Source organism: Myotis myotis, unplaced genomic scaffold (genome assembly GCF_014108235.1).
Source record: "Myotis myotis isolate mMyoMyo1 unplaced genomic scaffold, mMyoMyo1.p scaffold_m19_p_8, whole genome shotgun sequence".
In the NCBI taxonomy this organism is placed as follows: domain Eukaryota; kingdom Metazoa; phylum Chordata; class Mammalia; order Chiroptera; family Vespertilionidae; genus Myotis; species Myotis myotis.
The window spans coordinates 50,198,576-50,213,372 of record NW_023416390.1 but is presented as its reverse complement, the minus strand read 5'-3'; the positions used below and the strand labels follow the sequence as shown (position 1 = coordinate 50,213,372).

The following is a 14,797-nucleotide window of genomic DNA, read 5'->3' as shown; positions in this document are numbered from 1 at the left end:
GGCACTGAAATATTATATTAATCCTTAGTAATTAACTTTAAAATGATACCATAGACATAAACATATAGCTAAAGACTCAAACATTTACACAATGTTAACATAACAGGTTTGGAAATAAAGAAAGGGTAGAAAAACATTAAAATTGTTTAGTTGCTATATATGTAGATTTCTATTTGGCAAATTTATTAATCATGGTATATGTATAAATATTATATTATGTATAATGAATATTATATATACACTAGAGGCCCGGTGCACAAAAATTTGTGCACTCGGTATGGGGGGTCTCTCAGCCCGGCCTGTGCCCTCTCGCAGTCTGGGACGCCTCAGGGGATGACCACTTGCTGGCTTAGACCTGCTCCCCAGGGGATTGGGCCTAAATTGGCAGTAAGACATCGCTCTGGCAGCCCAGGAGCCCTCGGGGATGTCCACTTGCCAGCGGGCTGCAGGCCTAAGCTGCAGTTGGACATCCTTAGCACTGCTGAGGAGGCAGGAGAGGCTCCCACCACCACTGCTGTACTGGCAGCCATCAGCCTGGCTTGTGGCTGAGCAGAGCTTCCCCTGCAGGAGCGCACTAACCACCAGGGGGCAGGTCCTGCATTGAGCGTCTGCCCCCTGGTGGTCAGTGTGTGTCATAGTGACCAGTCATTCCCAGTCACTCTGCTGTTAGGGTATATTTGCATATTACCCTTTTATTATATAGGATAGAGGCCTGGTGCACGGGTGGAGGCTGGCTGGTTTGCCCTGAAGGTGTCCCTGATCAGGGTGGGGGTCCCGCTGGGATGCCTGGGCAGCCTAGGTAAGGGGCTGAGGGCTGTTTTCAGACTGGCCACACCCCCTTCAGGGTAGGGGTTCCCGCTGGAGTGCCTGGCAAGCTTGGGTGAGGGGTTGAGGGCGGTTTTCAGGCTGGCCACACCCTTTCAGGGTGAGGGTCCCTGCTGGGGTGCCTGGCCAGCCTGGGTGTGGGGCTGATGGCTGTTTGCAGGCTGGCCCAGCCCCTAGTCACCCAAACTCCCAGTGGAGGCTGGCTGGAAGCAGGTATCTGTGATTTATTTGTCTTCTATAATTGAAACTTTGTTGCCTTGAGCGGAAGCCACAGCCAGCCAGGGTAGGCGGGAAACTTGACTTCCTTCATCGCCTGGGCAACCAAGCCTCCTGCTTGCTTCAGCTCCATGGCTGCCGGCCACCATCTTGGTTGGGTTAATTTGCATATAGTCGCTCTGATTGGCTTGTGGGCATGGCTTGAGCATAGCGGAGGTGCAGTCAATTTGCATGTTTTTCTTTTATTATATTAGATTATAAATATTAAATTATGCAAAGTTGTAATACTTAGTATGTAATGTACTATAATGCCACATGTAAATATTAAATATAATCTTATATGAGATTACATACAATGAAATTATATAACTTACTGTAATTCTCGCCCCCATTTTGGCCCCTCAGTCAGAGACATAAATATGCAGTCAATCAGGACGCTAATCAAAATGAATAGTCGAAAAAAGGTAGATTGCAGTCAAGGAATAGTATATAATAAATAATATTGGAATTATATGTTTCTAAATCTGTTTATATGTATGTATACATATGAGATAAATAGTTTCTTAAATTATCAAAAATATATATCAGTCATATTGATAAATGATGAAGATTAATATTTGTTAATGTTTACTAACTTGAAAATATATTTAAATGCATTTTCAAAGATGAAACACTTAGTGCAGTTATAATCCAAATTTCAATATGACCTAAAATGAGAAATCAATTCAAAAGAGGAAATGACTGCAGCAATATTTGAATAGAATGGTTACATTTGATATTTGTTCATTCCAAAGCCAATAGAAAAGGATATGGATGTACCAAAATCTTAACAGTTGCTCTTCTAATTGAATTGAAAGGAGACAATGTACACCAGGTGGCATTAAATCTGAAAATTGTTCTCTTCTTGTTTAGTATCATGAAAGTCTGTAAGGCAAAAAAGATCATGTGAAATTAGAACATGAACTATATAATCTAACCAGTTATGCAACATATTGACAATGGTCATTTCCATCATGAGTTCTAACAATTATATTTTTCTTATATTTTTATATTCTTTTACATCAAAAGCAAGGGGAAAGTGTTTTCTTAACTCTTTTAATTGATATTTAGGCTTATCTACCACTTTTTTTTTGGGGGGGGGGGGGCGGCTAGGATTCTATTGAGAAACCATTTGCCACACACCAGTCCTCAAGGTTTCCGGCAAAATTAAAATAATAGGAAGAAAGGTATATATTAATGGTTCATGGAGATTCATTTAAACATACCTGAATTCAATAAATGTAAAAAAAAACCCATTAATTTTATTTCAAAGCCAATGAGGTGTGGGATTACAATAGTAAAAATGACCCAAAAATACCTCAATGTTACCCCAATCATTAGTAATTATCCATGGTATAAAACCCCACTTGTTTATTATCATTTTCATAACATACATTTAAATCATGTAAATATAATATGTTGGAAAATAAAACCAAAACTAATGAAAGATCAAAAATGTCCTAAAAATTAGTCATATATCTATAGATGTTTTATATATATATGTATATATGTGTGTAGCTACAATATATATGTATATACATATACACTTACACACAGTGAAAGTGTGTGAGTGTGTATGTCTCTGTATACACACCCTTAGTATAATACATATCCAATTAGAAAATTCATTTATTGTGATATGTGCATAAACATATTTTATATTGAATATTATATATGTTATATAACAGGATATAATATATAGCATATAATGCAATGTAATACAATCTATAATAATAAAATCATAATGTGCTAATCAGACCAGACATCCTTCCGGATGACCTTTGGGACCAAGCCGGGGCTATGAGGGCCAAGGTAAGCTGCCATGGCTGTGAGGGCCAAGCCCCTTGCATGAATTTCATGCGGTGGGTCTCTAGTATAGGTTTATAGTTGTTCATATGGAAAGTAATACAATAATTAATAAGTAATAATACAAATAAATTGCTTCACATACTCACAACTATAAATCTACTTTTGCCCCACCGTGTATGCTATAGTATTATATTTTATGTTATATAGAATATAATTATACAGTGGTGTATATGGTAATTATATATAGGTATTTGTATTTATACTAGAGGCCCAATGCATGAAATTCATGCACAAGTAGGCCTTCGCAGTCACAGCAGCTGCCTCCATCCCACAGCTGCAGCCCCAGCTTCATCCAGAAGGTTGTCCAGAAGGATATCCAGATGGCCGTTCGGTAGATTTGCATATTATGCTTTTATTATTATAGTTATAGTTCTTTAAAATTAATAACTTTAAATAGCCAATCATTTATATATATAAGTATTTATATAAGTGTATATAGCTATGTATATATAGATATTTATATTTACATTAGTGGAGACAAATATATATTTGCTAATTATTTATACATATACTAGAGGCCCAATGCATGAAGATTTGTGCAAGAATGGGCCGTTTTGCCCCTGGCTGCCGGCACTGCCTCCTCTCCAGTCGGAGCCACCTTTCCACCTTCGCTCCTGCTGGAGCCTCCTTTCTGACTTCACTCTGGCCTGGAGCCACCTTTCCGCCTTCCCATGCTGCCCAGAGGCCTGGAGCAGCTGGGGTGGTATGGAAGCCTGCGTCGTCACCATCTTTGTTGAGTTAATTTGCATACTGACTCCTGATTGGCTGGTGGGCGTTGCAAAGGTATGGTCAATTTGCATCTTTCTCTTTTATTAGTGTAGATGTTCTAAATGGAAACCTTTTCCAACATACAATCTATGGATATCTGGCTGTATTGTAGACATTTCCCCCTTTCATTTTAAATGCAATGAGAAAAGGTCCCCACCAAATAAATCTGATTATTTAAAATGTACTTTCTGTATATTTCCAGAACAATTTCAAGCTTCACAGAAGATGGATGTGCAACCAATCAGCTCACTAGTACATGTTATTACAAAGCAATGAGTAATTCCAAGTATAATATTTTCCAGTTAATGTTTAAATGCTGAAATTACTTATTTAATTTTAGAATCTTTAACTAATATGCCAATTTTAACAAAATAAACTGAATGTAATTCAAATTTTTTTAAATATATTTTATTGATTTTTTACAGAGAGGAGGGGAGAGGAAGAGGGATAGAGAGTTAGAAATATCAATGAGAGAGAAACATTGATTCAGCTGCCTCCTGCACGCCCCCCACTAGGGATGTGCCCGCAACCCAGGTACATGCCCTTGACCGGAATCGAACCTGGGACCCTTCAGTCCACAGGCTGATGCGCTATCCACTGAGCCAAACCAGTTAGGGCTGTAATTCAAATTTTTAGTAAATGTGCCATCATAAATAACTACTTTTTATACTAGGCTCCACTGCAGTTTTTTACTTTTTTTGTTTTTCAAAATTCTTGCTTTTTTTCTTTGATAACAATCCTGATTTGCTTACCACTTCAGTATCCTATATAATAAAAGGCTAATATGCAAATAGACCGAATGATAGAACAACCGGAACTACCGAACAACCAAACAACCAGTAGCTATGATGTGCACTGACCACCGGGGGGGGTGTGCAGAACATGGCAGATGTTTGCCACAGTGGGGTGGTGGAGCAGGTGAGTGGAGGCACCAGACCAAGGCGGGGCAGTGGTCACTGTCATCAGGGCAAGCCTCTGGTGGTTACTGAAAATTCTTTGCTCTCACGTGCCATGGTCTCACCCGGCACTTGCACCTGCTGCTGGCGCTGGCCCTGCTTGCACCTGCAGCTGGTGCTGGAGCTGCCACTAGCACCTGCTGCCAGTACCCAGCACCTGTCCCAATCACTTGGCGCCATCAGCAGGTGGGAATGGCAGTTGCTGACCCTGATCACCCCTGAGGGCTTCTCCACCTCCCCCTGCTCATGAGAGAAATTGGGGCAGCAGCCACCGCTCACACCCATTGATGGCACCGGCCCCACTTGCACCCACTACTGTCACCAGCCCCAATTGCTCCTCACCATCAGCGGGTGCGAGCGGGGCCAGTGCTGTCAGTGTATGGGAACAGCGGTGGTGGGAATGGGGCTGCCGGCAGACAGGGGACCAGGGGCTGTGGCAGGAGGGGCAGGGTGGGGACACAGAGGATGGTCTGAGACCCGCCCCTGTGTCTACTGCAGCCACCTGGCCCACAGTTCCTTTCAAGGTGCATGAATTCGTGCACAGGGCTCCTAGTATATTATAAAGAACTCGGAACTCTGCTATATTAGAATTACCTCTACATAACTGTTATATTAATTTTATGATTTAAGCACAGCGAAAACTGAAAGCAGATAAAATTGAGATGAGGATTTACATTTCCACTATCTGAAGATCTTATAGGTATTTATTATTGTTGTATAATGCCCTGAAAGTTACCACAGTTACTGGAGTCCTTTTGTTAATACATACATTTATCCTGTAAAATGCCAATATTCTTTGTTAATACATACATTTATCCTGTAAAATGCCAATATTCTTCCACCATGCAAAGATTCAAAAAAGCTGTGGTTCTACAAAATGATCACTTTGCCATCCATCCAGAATTTTGCTTCAATTCTATTGTTAATATCAATGAATGCTCTACAAGCATGTCAAACTCAAAGGCTAACATGGGCCAAATAAACAAGGTTTAAGTTAATGTCGGCCGCAAAAAACAAAAGCTTCAATTTTCATAAAAACAAAGGTTTATTTCAATAGAGACATGCTAAATACAAAGGGCTGAAATAAATGAGTAATCATTAACATAAAATAATAGAACACTTTATTTTATTTTTTGTTCTTTATTGATTAAGGTATTACATATGTGTCCTTATCCCCCCATTCCTCCCACACACACCCCCACACCCCCACTAATGCCCTCATCCCCCTGGTGTCTGTGTCCATTGGTTATGCTTATATGCATGCATACAAGTCCTTTGGTTGATCTCTCACCCTTACCCCCATCCTCCCCTACCTTACATTTGAGGTTTGAGCATCTGATTGATGCTTCTATAAAAATTAATATTTTTTTCTTGAACATTAACTTACCAGACACTGAATAACTGCACAAATTAATAAGCATAATGCAAATAAACCTATTTTTCTTGTTCTCCAAAAGTGAAATATTTCCTGTTGTGTACACCAAACAAGTCAGTCCAAGACTAATGACATGGAAATTGGCTGCTAAAATATTCACTGCTAGTATTAGTGGAGAGAAATGGTGCACCTGTGCATAAGGCACGTAAGGGGAATGAATGCAACATGATTATAGTGATCAGTCATTAGCAAACATTGTAGTTTGTTATTAATAATTATGTATAACAGGATGTTATGAAATTTTTATTAAAACGTTTCTTACATACCGTTATACCAGGTATTGGCTGGGCCACAAAAATATTTGTTGTGGGCCATATGGGGCCTATGGGCTGTGAGTTTGACATGCTTGCTCTACAAGAATATCAAATTACATTTGTCCACAATGGAGCTAATCCTTTTGTCCCCAAATTTGATCTTTTTTATAGTTATTGCATTTTTGTCAGCAGCACCGCCATTCTTTCAGGCTGAAGACCTTGGCATTATTAGTCAGTCTTCAAATCTTGCTGATTCTTCTCGGATTTGTTACCTCTCTCTCTCTCCTCTGAGACACCATCAGGCTGAATTCCTCTTTCTCTCCTATTTCATTTTTCTGACCCTACCTCTTCCATGCAATAATAATTTAGAAATCTTCATATTAACCTTACTTAAATATTGTATTCATCACATCAATTTTTTGGTCATCACATTAAATCCATGTTGAAATCTCCCTTATTTCACCTATTTCCTACAATTTGCAGCACTGTTTCTTCCCTATTCCAGAATTAATCTCTGCTCTTGCTTGTTCCTAGATCTTCCCTTTGCCTTGTTAAAAGGTGAAATGTTCTCTAAACTATAACTCACATTCTATTTCTTTAATGAAGACTCTTCCAGCTACCAAGCCACACAGATCTCTGCCATTTTTTTAAAAATTTCTTATTTTTATCATTTTGTGCTTGTTTTTCAATTTTTCAACTATTTAGTAGGTTCTTCAAGTTATTCTGGAGATAAGATAGGATATGATTTATGAATGAATAAAAATGATAAATAAAATATAGGTTGACTTTATTTTCCTAACTATTGAGTGAGCTCTTATCAAGTTGAACATGTGAAATTGTGTAGATATTATATAACTTTTATATTATAGAGCTTTAAAATTGGTAATCTTAAGTAGCTGATCATCATACGCCAATAAAACAAATCATTATATGAATGCATAACAGGGGGGAGGGAGTGAGAGGGTCTAGATAAAAGAAGGTGAAGAGATTAGCCAAAGAACATATAGGTATAGGCCATGTTCACAGACAACAGTGTGGTGAAGGCCCAGGGTGGGGAGGTGGGCAAAGGGGGGAAAATGAAGGACATCTGTAATAGTGTCAACAATTTTAAAAAATATTTTTGTGAGGTTTCAGGATATAAGATTAATATTTAAAAATCAATTGTATTCTATACTGTAGCAATAAACGAGCAAAAAATGAATTAAGGAAACAATCCTATATATAAAATCCTAGTATGCAAATAGACCAAACACTAGAATGACTGGTCTCTATGAAGCGCACTGACCACCAGGGGGCAGATGCTCAATGCAGGAGCTGCCCCCTGGTGGTCAGTGCGCTTCCACAGGGGGAGCACCACTGGGGCAGTGTTAAGGACCCCTTGGCGGACATCCCCCGCGGGGTCCCAGACTGCAAGAGGGCGCAAGCTATACTGAGGGACCTCCCCCCGCAACCAGTGACAAATGTCATGCATCAGGCCTCTAGTTCCATGTATAATATCACCATAAAGAATTTAATACTTAGGAATACATTTAATAAAAGCAAACACTTGTACACTGAAAACTACAAAACATTGTTGAAAGAAGATCTAAATAAATATAAAGACATCTCATGTTCACAGATGGGGAGAAAAAATAAAAAAGGTATAACAGCATAGCCTATTACAAAGTAAAGGAACCCCAAACAAACTAGCCAACCAAACAGTGACTCTTTATAAAATTCTCAAATATGTGTTAGATTTCTTATGTAGTTTTGTATAATTTTAAATTGCTTATTAATTTCTTCTTAATTATCTTTTTACATTCTATCTCAATTACATTTTTGCATGTCTGAAAAACAAATGTGGTCATAATAAGTTCAATCGATCCTTACATTTTTACTCTGGTAGTACGGGTCCACGTCTTCCAAGGGCTCTGACACCATTCCTGGAGGAAGATTGCCATAAACAGATGGAAGCTCTTTTCCAACTTCCAAGTCAGGGTTTGGCTTGAAATCTTCTTCGTGTTCCTCATTGTGTTTTTTAGCGATACGCTGTTCCATAAGTTCCAGAGACTCCCGCGTGAAGGGGACAAGGCCCTTAGGTTCTGGGGAAGCCATTTTCAATTTTGCACCTGCAAGAAATGTACTTTTTATCTCTCTATTAGATTTGGATATACCGTAGAAAGAAAAATTTTAAATTAAAAAAGTTTAGGACATATATAAATAAAAGGTAACAGATAACTGCATTTATTTAAAGAAAAGTCTTGAGTTTTGTAGAAAATTGAGCTGTTAAATTAGGTCCTGTTATAGTTAATATTAGATTTAATTTGTAATTTCATGTGTAACTCATTCAGTTTTCTTTACCTCTCCACTGAATCCTTTCCCTCTTACTGAAATATTCCTTTCCATTTCTCCTTTGCCATAAGAGTTCTAAAGATTTGGCAGTGGGGCGGGGGGGGGGGGGGTCCAATTATTTCACTCTCATCTGCATTTAACTATTGACTAGGCTTTCCTTTCCTAAAGGCAGTCATCATTGCCTGTGAGCCCTACTCTTCTCTTCTTTTTCTTAAAATTAAATTTATTGGGATGACATTAGTTAATGAAATTATATAGGTTTCAAGTGTACAATTCTATGATACATAATCTGAACACTGTGTTGTGTAAAGTCAAATTTCCTTCCATCACCACACATTCAACCCCCTCCAACCTTCCCTACCCCTCCACTCCCATTTTTCTCTGGTAACCACCATACTGTCGAGTGCACCTATGAGTTTTTATTTGTTTGTTTGTTTTGGTTCTATCTACATGAAAAAGGAAAACATTTATTTACAAAGATATATGCAGTCCTATGTTCATGGCAGCATTATCCACTTTTCTTATGACTCTGAATACTCCCTTTGACTCAGTTCTTCCTTCCAAATTTTAACTCTGATATCCCTTAAAGTTATGCTTTTCCCTTCTGTTATGTCCTTCTTTTTGGTGACTGCATAGGCAAACACAGTTTTAATTACTATACATGGATACTTACCGAGTACATTTCCCAAAATACTATCTTTCTTCTGTTATTTATGTGGCAAACCCACCAATGAGAGCAACTTAACAAGTAAAAACAAAATTTATTGTTTTTCCCCATGACTATAATCAATCCTTAAGCTTCCTACTCATTATATAAGAAAGCAAAAATATAAACTAATTATCTTAAATATTACTCATGAAATTTGTATTTGTCATCAATTTCTCTAAAGAAAATAATGTTCTTTCAATTATTTTTCATTATGTATTTAAATATGTTCCGTTGTTTACATATCTGCAGTGAGGTAAGTCATCTATATCTGGTTACTATAGTAGTCTGTACAGGTTTCCCTCCATTCTAGTCTTTACTTCAAATCATCCCACAGGCCACTCAAATTTTGTCTTCATGAAATATAATTTTATGCATCAATTCCCCATTCATAAACCTTGTTACTTCCTCTCACATAAAAATATGTTCTTTTGCTGATTTTCTCCAGTCTAATTCTTGTCAAAACCTACTCAAGTGATCCTATTCGGTGACAACTGACTGATTATTCTTTATTCATTCCCCTTAACCCTCTTGGTAATTTTATTACTGCAATCAAGGATAAGAAATTTTGTACTTGATAATTGTGGCATTTTGTATGTGTATATTTTGTCTCTTATAGTGCTGGCCTTGGCTGAATTCCTTCTAGAAGGTTTTCCTAAAACAGAAATCACACACGTGTACACACACATATATTCTGCACCAGAATTCCACACTGCTTAATGAAACTGAGTTGCTTAATAGTTTAGTTCATTACTTATATGTTAAGAAAGAAAAGGTGTTAGTTAATCTTAATGGAATAACAGTCATTGTAAAAATCAGACTCTAAATGCTAGCTTAAACAAATGGTGTGAGGCAGACATTCAGGTATACAAATGGTAATCTCATAGACATCCAAGGAAAGAACACACAGTACATTTTTGTGTCCTGGGAAATAAAACTGGAAAATCAAGAACTGGGATGACTCCTATTCCTCTCATGGGATCACCATCTTCTGGGCTTTTCTTTTCATTCTATCTAAAGAATGGCTTCCTTTGCTTACTTCTCAGAATGCACATTAAATAATGCCATCCCAGCTTCAATTTTATTTGATTTTTCAGTTTAATTTCCCCCATATGCCTATGTCTCAAAAACTGTGAAAAGATACTCTACATTGGTCTAGCCCAGCCTATGGATTTATTTCCCCTTGGTATAGTCACTATAGACCAGAGAGAGAAACATTTTCACAATAGCAACAGCTTCTTATGTCTACTTCCCTCAAGGCATGTTACAAGGATGGGATGTGAAGCAATTTTAAAGAGATAAATATGAAGTATGACTAATGGAGTGTATCTACTTGGATCTCTCTTTCCAGATTAATGGTTTAAAGAAACTAACAATTGTTCATCTTAAAATTTACTTATTTTCCAAGTACCTTGCTCAATATCATGCACAAAACTAACACATTGAAAGTTGGTTAAGAATCATTTGTATTTACCATATGCACATACAAACACATCTACAGCAACAACTCACAATTTATAAACATAGGCTACAGATACTGAAGTTTGTTCTTACATATGAAATCTTATTTCTTTAATATATTAAGTGGGCTTTCAAAATTAAACTCCTTACATGGAGTTCCTTGAGTATAAATTAAAAGGTTTCTTAATGACTCATGATTATAGGTTAGTATAAACAAATAAAATCATGAACTTTGAAATTAGATAGACATGCATTTAAAAGCTAAATTCTGTTACTAGTGTTTTGAGAGGTCGCAGTCAGGTTACTCAATATTCTTGAACCTTCAGTCATAAAATTGGTGTTTTTCTTTGGGTTAAATAAGAATAAAATAAAATAATATCATTGGCAATGCCTAGTACATTGACTGGCACCTAATAAATGGGAAGTAAATATAAATTTTAATTGTTATAAGATTTTTATATCTTAGAATGATGGGCCAAACCTAATAAAATAATATATAATGGGAATATGTGTATGGTTATGAAAGTTGGACCAAAAAATCCCATCTGCACAAGTACAGTGAAGATACTTTTTCTGTAACAGAGAAAACTGCCAAGGGATTTTACTTAATAGTAATTGCAATGTAAATCAATACTACCGTGTATCTGCCAAAAGAGCTATATAACTGCGATCTGTATTAAAGAAAGATGTAGGAGGCACATCTCTTTTCTGCTGTAATCCATAACCACACCCAAAAGGCATGTAGGTAAACTGAAGGGCCTTCACATAGAATCAGAATACTGATTAGCCTCAAATCACAGCATCTATAGACTACTTAAAAGAATAGAGGCTACATTAGTTGAAGTAGAAAAGACTCAAGTAAAACACTCTCTTTTCAAAGTATCATAACATTGCCTGAGTCATGTTTTTCTTCACATGTAAACCAGAATCCCTCATGTATTACACAAGGTCCTAAGGGTTAAACAGACCACATACAGAAAGCCTGCAGTACAGTACTGACTCTGTCCATGCTAATTCTCTCCCCCCAATTCAGTTATCCCAGAAGACTTCCTTAGTGATATTTTTTATAATTTTTTAAATGTTTTTATTGATTTCAGAGAGGAAGGAAGAGGGAGAGAGAGATAGAAACATCAATGATAAGAACCATCCATCAGCTGCCTCCTGCCCCCTAATGGGAATCCAGCAACCTAAGAAAGCCCTGACCTGGAATTGAACGCTGGCATCCTGGTTCTTGGGTCAACACTCAACTACTGAGCCATACAGGCCAGGCTCCTTAGTGATAATTTTGATGTTGAATAAAAGTACTCTGGGTGGTTGACTATGTAAATGAATTGATAGAGAGCACTGACTTCTATAGTATGTCAAAAAAATGCAAGTACTTATCAAATGGAACTGACTTGCATCTGACTTCTAGATGGCCAAGAAAAGATTATGAATTATTAATAATTAAGTCACACTTAGGTAAAAGCATTTCTGTGGGGAATTTATAAAATATGGTTCAGGCACTATGCTTTCCGGTGAGTGATCTTAATACAGCACACTAAAGCCTGAAAAATATAGAAAGATTAATAGTTAATCTGTCCATTAGACTGCCTTTCTAAAAAATCGAAAGCTAAAGTACACTTTTGGCAAGAATTGTATCAAATTAAACTCAAGTTTGGACTCTAACAAATTCTAGTTACACTAATATTTTATATTGATTAAAGTGCAAGCCATGTATCTTGGATATCAGTTGAAAGTAGCACAACCAGCATCAATATGAGAAAAAGAGATGCATTATGATAGAAAAATATTCTCCTTATAACAATTTTCAAGCATTTGAAAATGAGCCAATATTTGTCATAATTAAGGCAATTATAATTTTGGTCACACTTACTGACTACCATTTGTGAGGCACTGGACTAGATTTTCTATTATCTCATGTTCTCACATGTTATCCTTGTGATCACCATTTATAAATAGGGAAACAGACATTGATGAGTTTCATGACTTCTCCATCATTGTATAGCTAGTTGAGTGGTTCTGAAAATATATGCTAACTCAGGTGTGCCCAGTGAAATATTTTTGGTGGTTTGAGCTGAAGTATCATTGATGCTTACTGGACTGCTTCTGCCATATGATATTGGCTGTGATCTTGGCTTTGACTTAGTCCTCCCCTTCTGTCCCCGTCCCTCCATTTTCTTCAGTAGATGCCCAGATTAAGGATTATTGAGAGCTGAGTTTAATTCTATCAATGATTTCATTTCTCCCAGGCTAATATGTTACTGTCATTACGCATAACTTGAACCACTGGCATCAGATAGAATATACTTAGTAGTTTATTTCAAAGCAGAGTGGCAAAGTAGAGGCTATTCAATAATTGATACAAAGAAGTTAGTGGGGAATGCTTTCTCCCAAGTATTTTCACCATTAGTGGGAGTGTTCTCTTTCTGTCAGTCATTCCAACTTAATTTTAGACCACATTCTCTATAAAGCATGAGAGAGAGTGCATATGGGTTGAATTTTACTTTTTATTCACGGGCATTTTGAAGTTTGGGCATTCTCTGACTTCTAGTTTTGCTGATGGTGTGGGTTTTGTGTCATTTTAATTGTTTTTGTTGTTGTTACTGTTTTGTATTTCATTGTTTGTGAAACATACGGGGAGGTTCAGAGTTGGGTAGTTCCCATTATCCTTAGCTCCAGACACTTCTAATAGCCAAATAAATTTTGGATGGCTGAATAATTTAAATGATAAAAAAATTTAAAATTAAAAACCCACACAATAAAACTTATAAAAGAAAGCATAAATAAATGGTTTTATAGTAATTTTAAACGAAGGTCCTAGTTTAATGAAGCAAAATGATGGCTAGGATTGAGGAAATAAATACTCTAATATAAACTTTTTTGGTGTTATGAATTGGTACATCTTTTCCAAAAAAAAAATATCTGGCACTAGTTCTCTAAATTAAAAACTATAAATTTTACCTTAGTAATTTGAGCAATATGAGCATACCCAATAGGTACACCTCAAACCAATTAATATACACGGTGTTAAAGTTGTATTTTCTATTAAATTTAGTGGGGTGACATTGATTAATAAATTATATAGGTTTCAAGGGTACAATTCTATGATATAACATCTGTATATTACATATATATGAATAATAAAGTAAACATTATAAAATGACAATTGAAGATTCAAGTGGTGTTTAGATGTTTCTTGTGCAGTTTTATTTGCTTTTCCATATGTTTGAAATATTTTGTAAAAAATATTTGGAAAATATCTAGCTCCATAACCAAATATTTATTGGATCACCTGGATTTCAATCTGGAGTTGAGAACTCTTTAACTGTGACCTTGAGCAAGGCACTTAACCTCTCCATGTCTAGTTTCCTCAATTATAAAAATGAGAACAATAAGAGTAGTTACCTCCTAGTGTGAGCATGGAATCTACTTATATAAAAACAATGGGGCCCTAACTGGTTTGGCTCAGTGGACAGAGAGTCAGCCTGCGGACTGAAGGGTCCCAGGTTCGATTCCAGTCAAGGGCATGTACCTTGATTGTGGGTACATCCCCAGTAGGGGGTGTGCAAGAGGCAGGTGATCGATGTTTCTCTCTTATCGATGTTTCTAACTCTCTGTCCCTCTCCCTTCCTCTCTGTAAAAAATCAATAAAACATATTTAAAAAAAACAAAACAGAAAAAACAAAAACTATGGGTGGTGTTCATCACATAGGGACAAACAGCCAAGACCAACCTGAAGGAAGTCAGTCCTACAGGGGTTGTCTTGGCAACAGCTGCACCCGCCCCCAAGCTGTTTTTGGGAGCTGTTTCCTGTAAGGGAGGGGTTTGAGGCAGGGACCGCTCTGGGAGCCTGGAGGCAGATCTTTCTAAGGTGTGAACCTGAGTGGGGCGGCTGAAAGGCTTAGAAAAGACAGACAAGAGAATGAAAGCCGGG

At 37.2% G+C, this 14,797-nt stretch overlaps 1 protein-coding gene across 1 annotated transcript in view; it reads right to left on the bottom strand.

The window, feature by feature from the left end:
• SCN7A (sodium voltage-gated channel alpha subunit 7) overlaps positions 1 to 14,797 on the bottom strand; it is an 87,744-nt gene that overhangs the window by 59,354 nt on the left and 13,593 nt on the right. The window contains exons 3-5 of the mRNA XM_036319674.1: positions 8,232 to 8,470; positions 1,853 to 1,965; positions 1,416 to 1,505 (exon numbers count right to left, since the gene is read on the bottom strand). Of these exons, the coding sequence (XP_036175567.1) occupies positions 1,416 to 1,505; positions 1,853 to 1,965; positions 8,232 to 8,470 (442 nt within the window). The remainder of the gene's footprint in view (positions 1 to 1,415; positions 1,506 to 1,852; positions 1,966 to 8,231; positions 8,471 to 14,797) is intronic.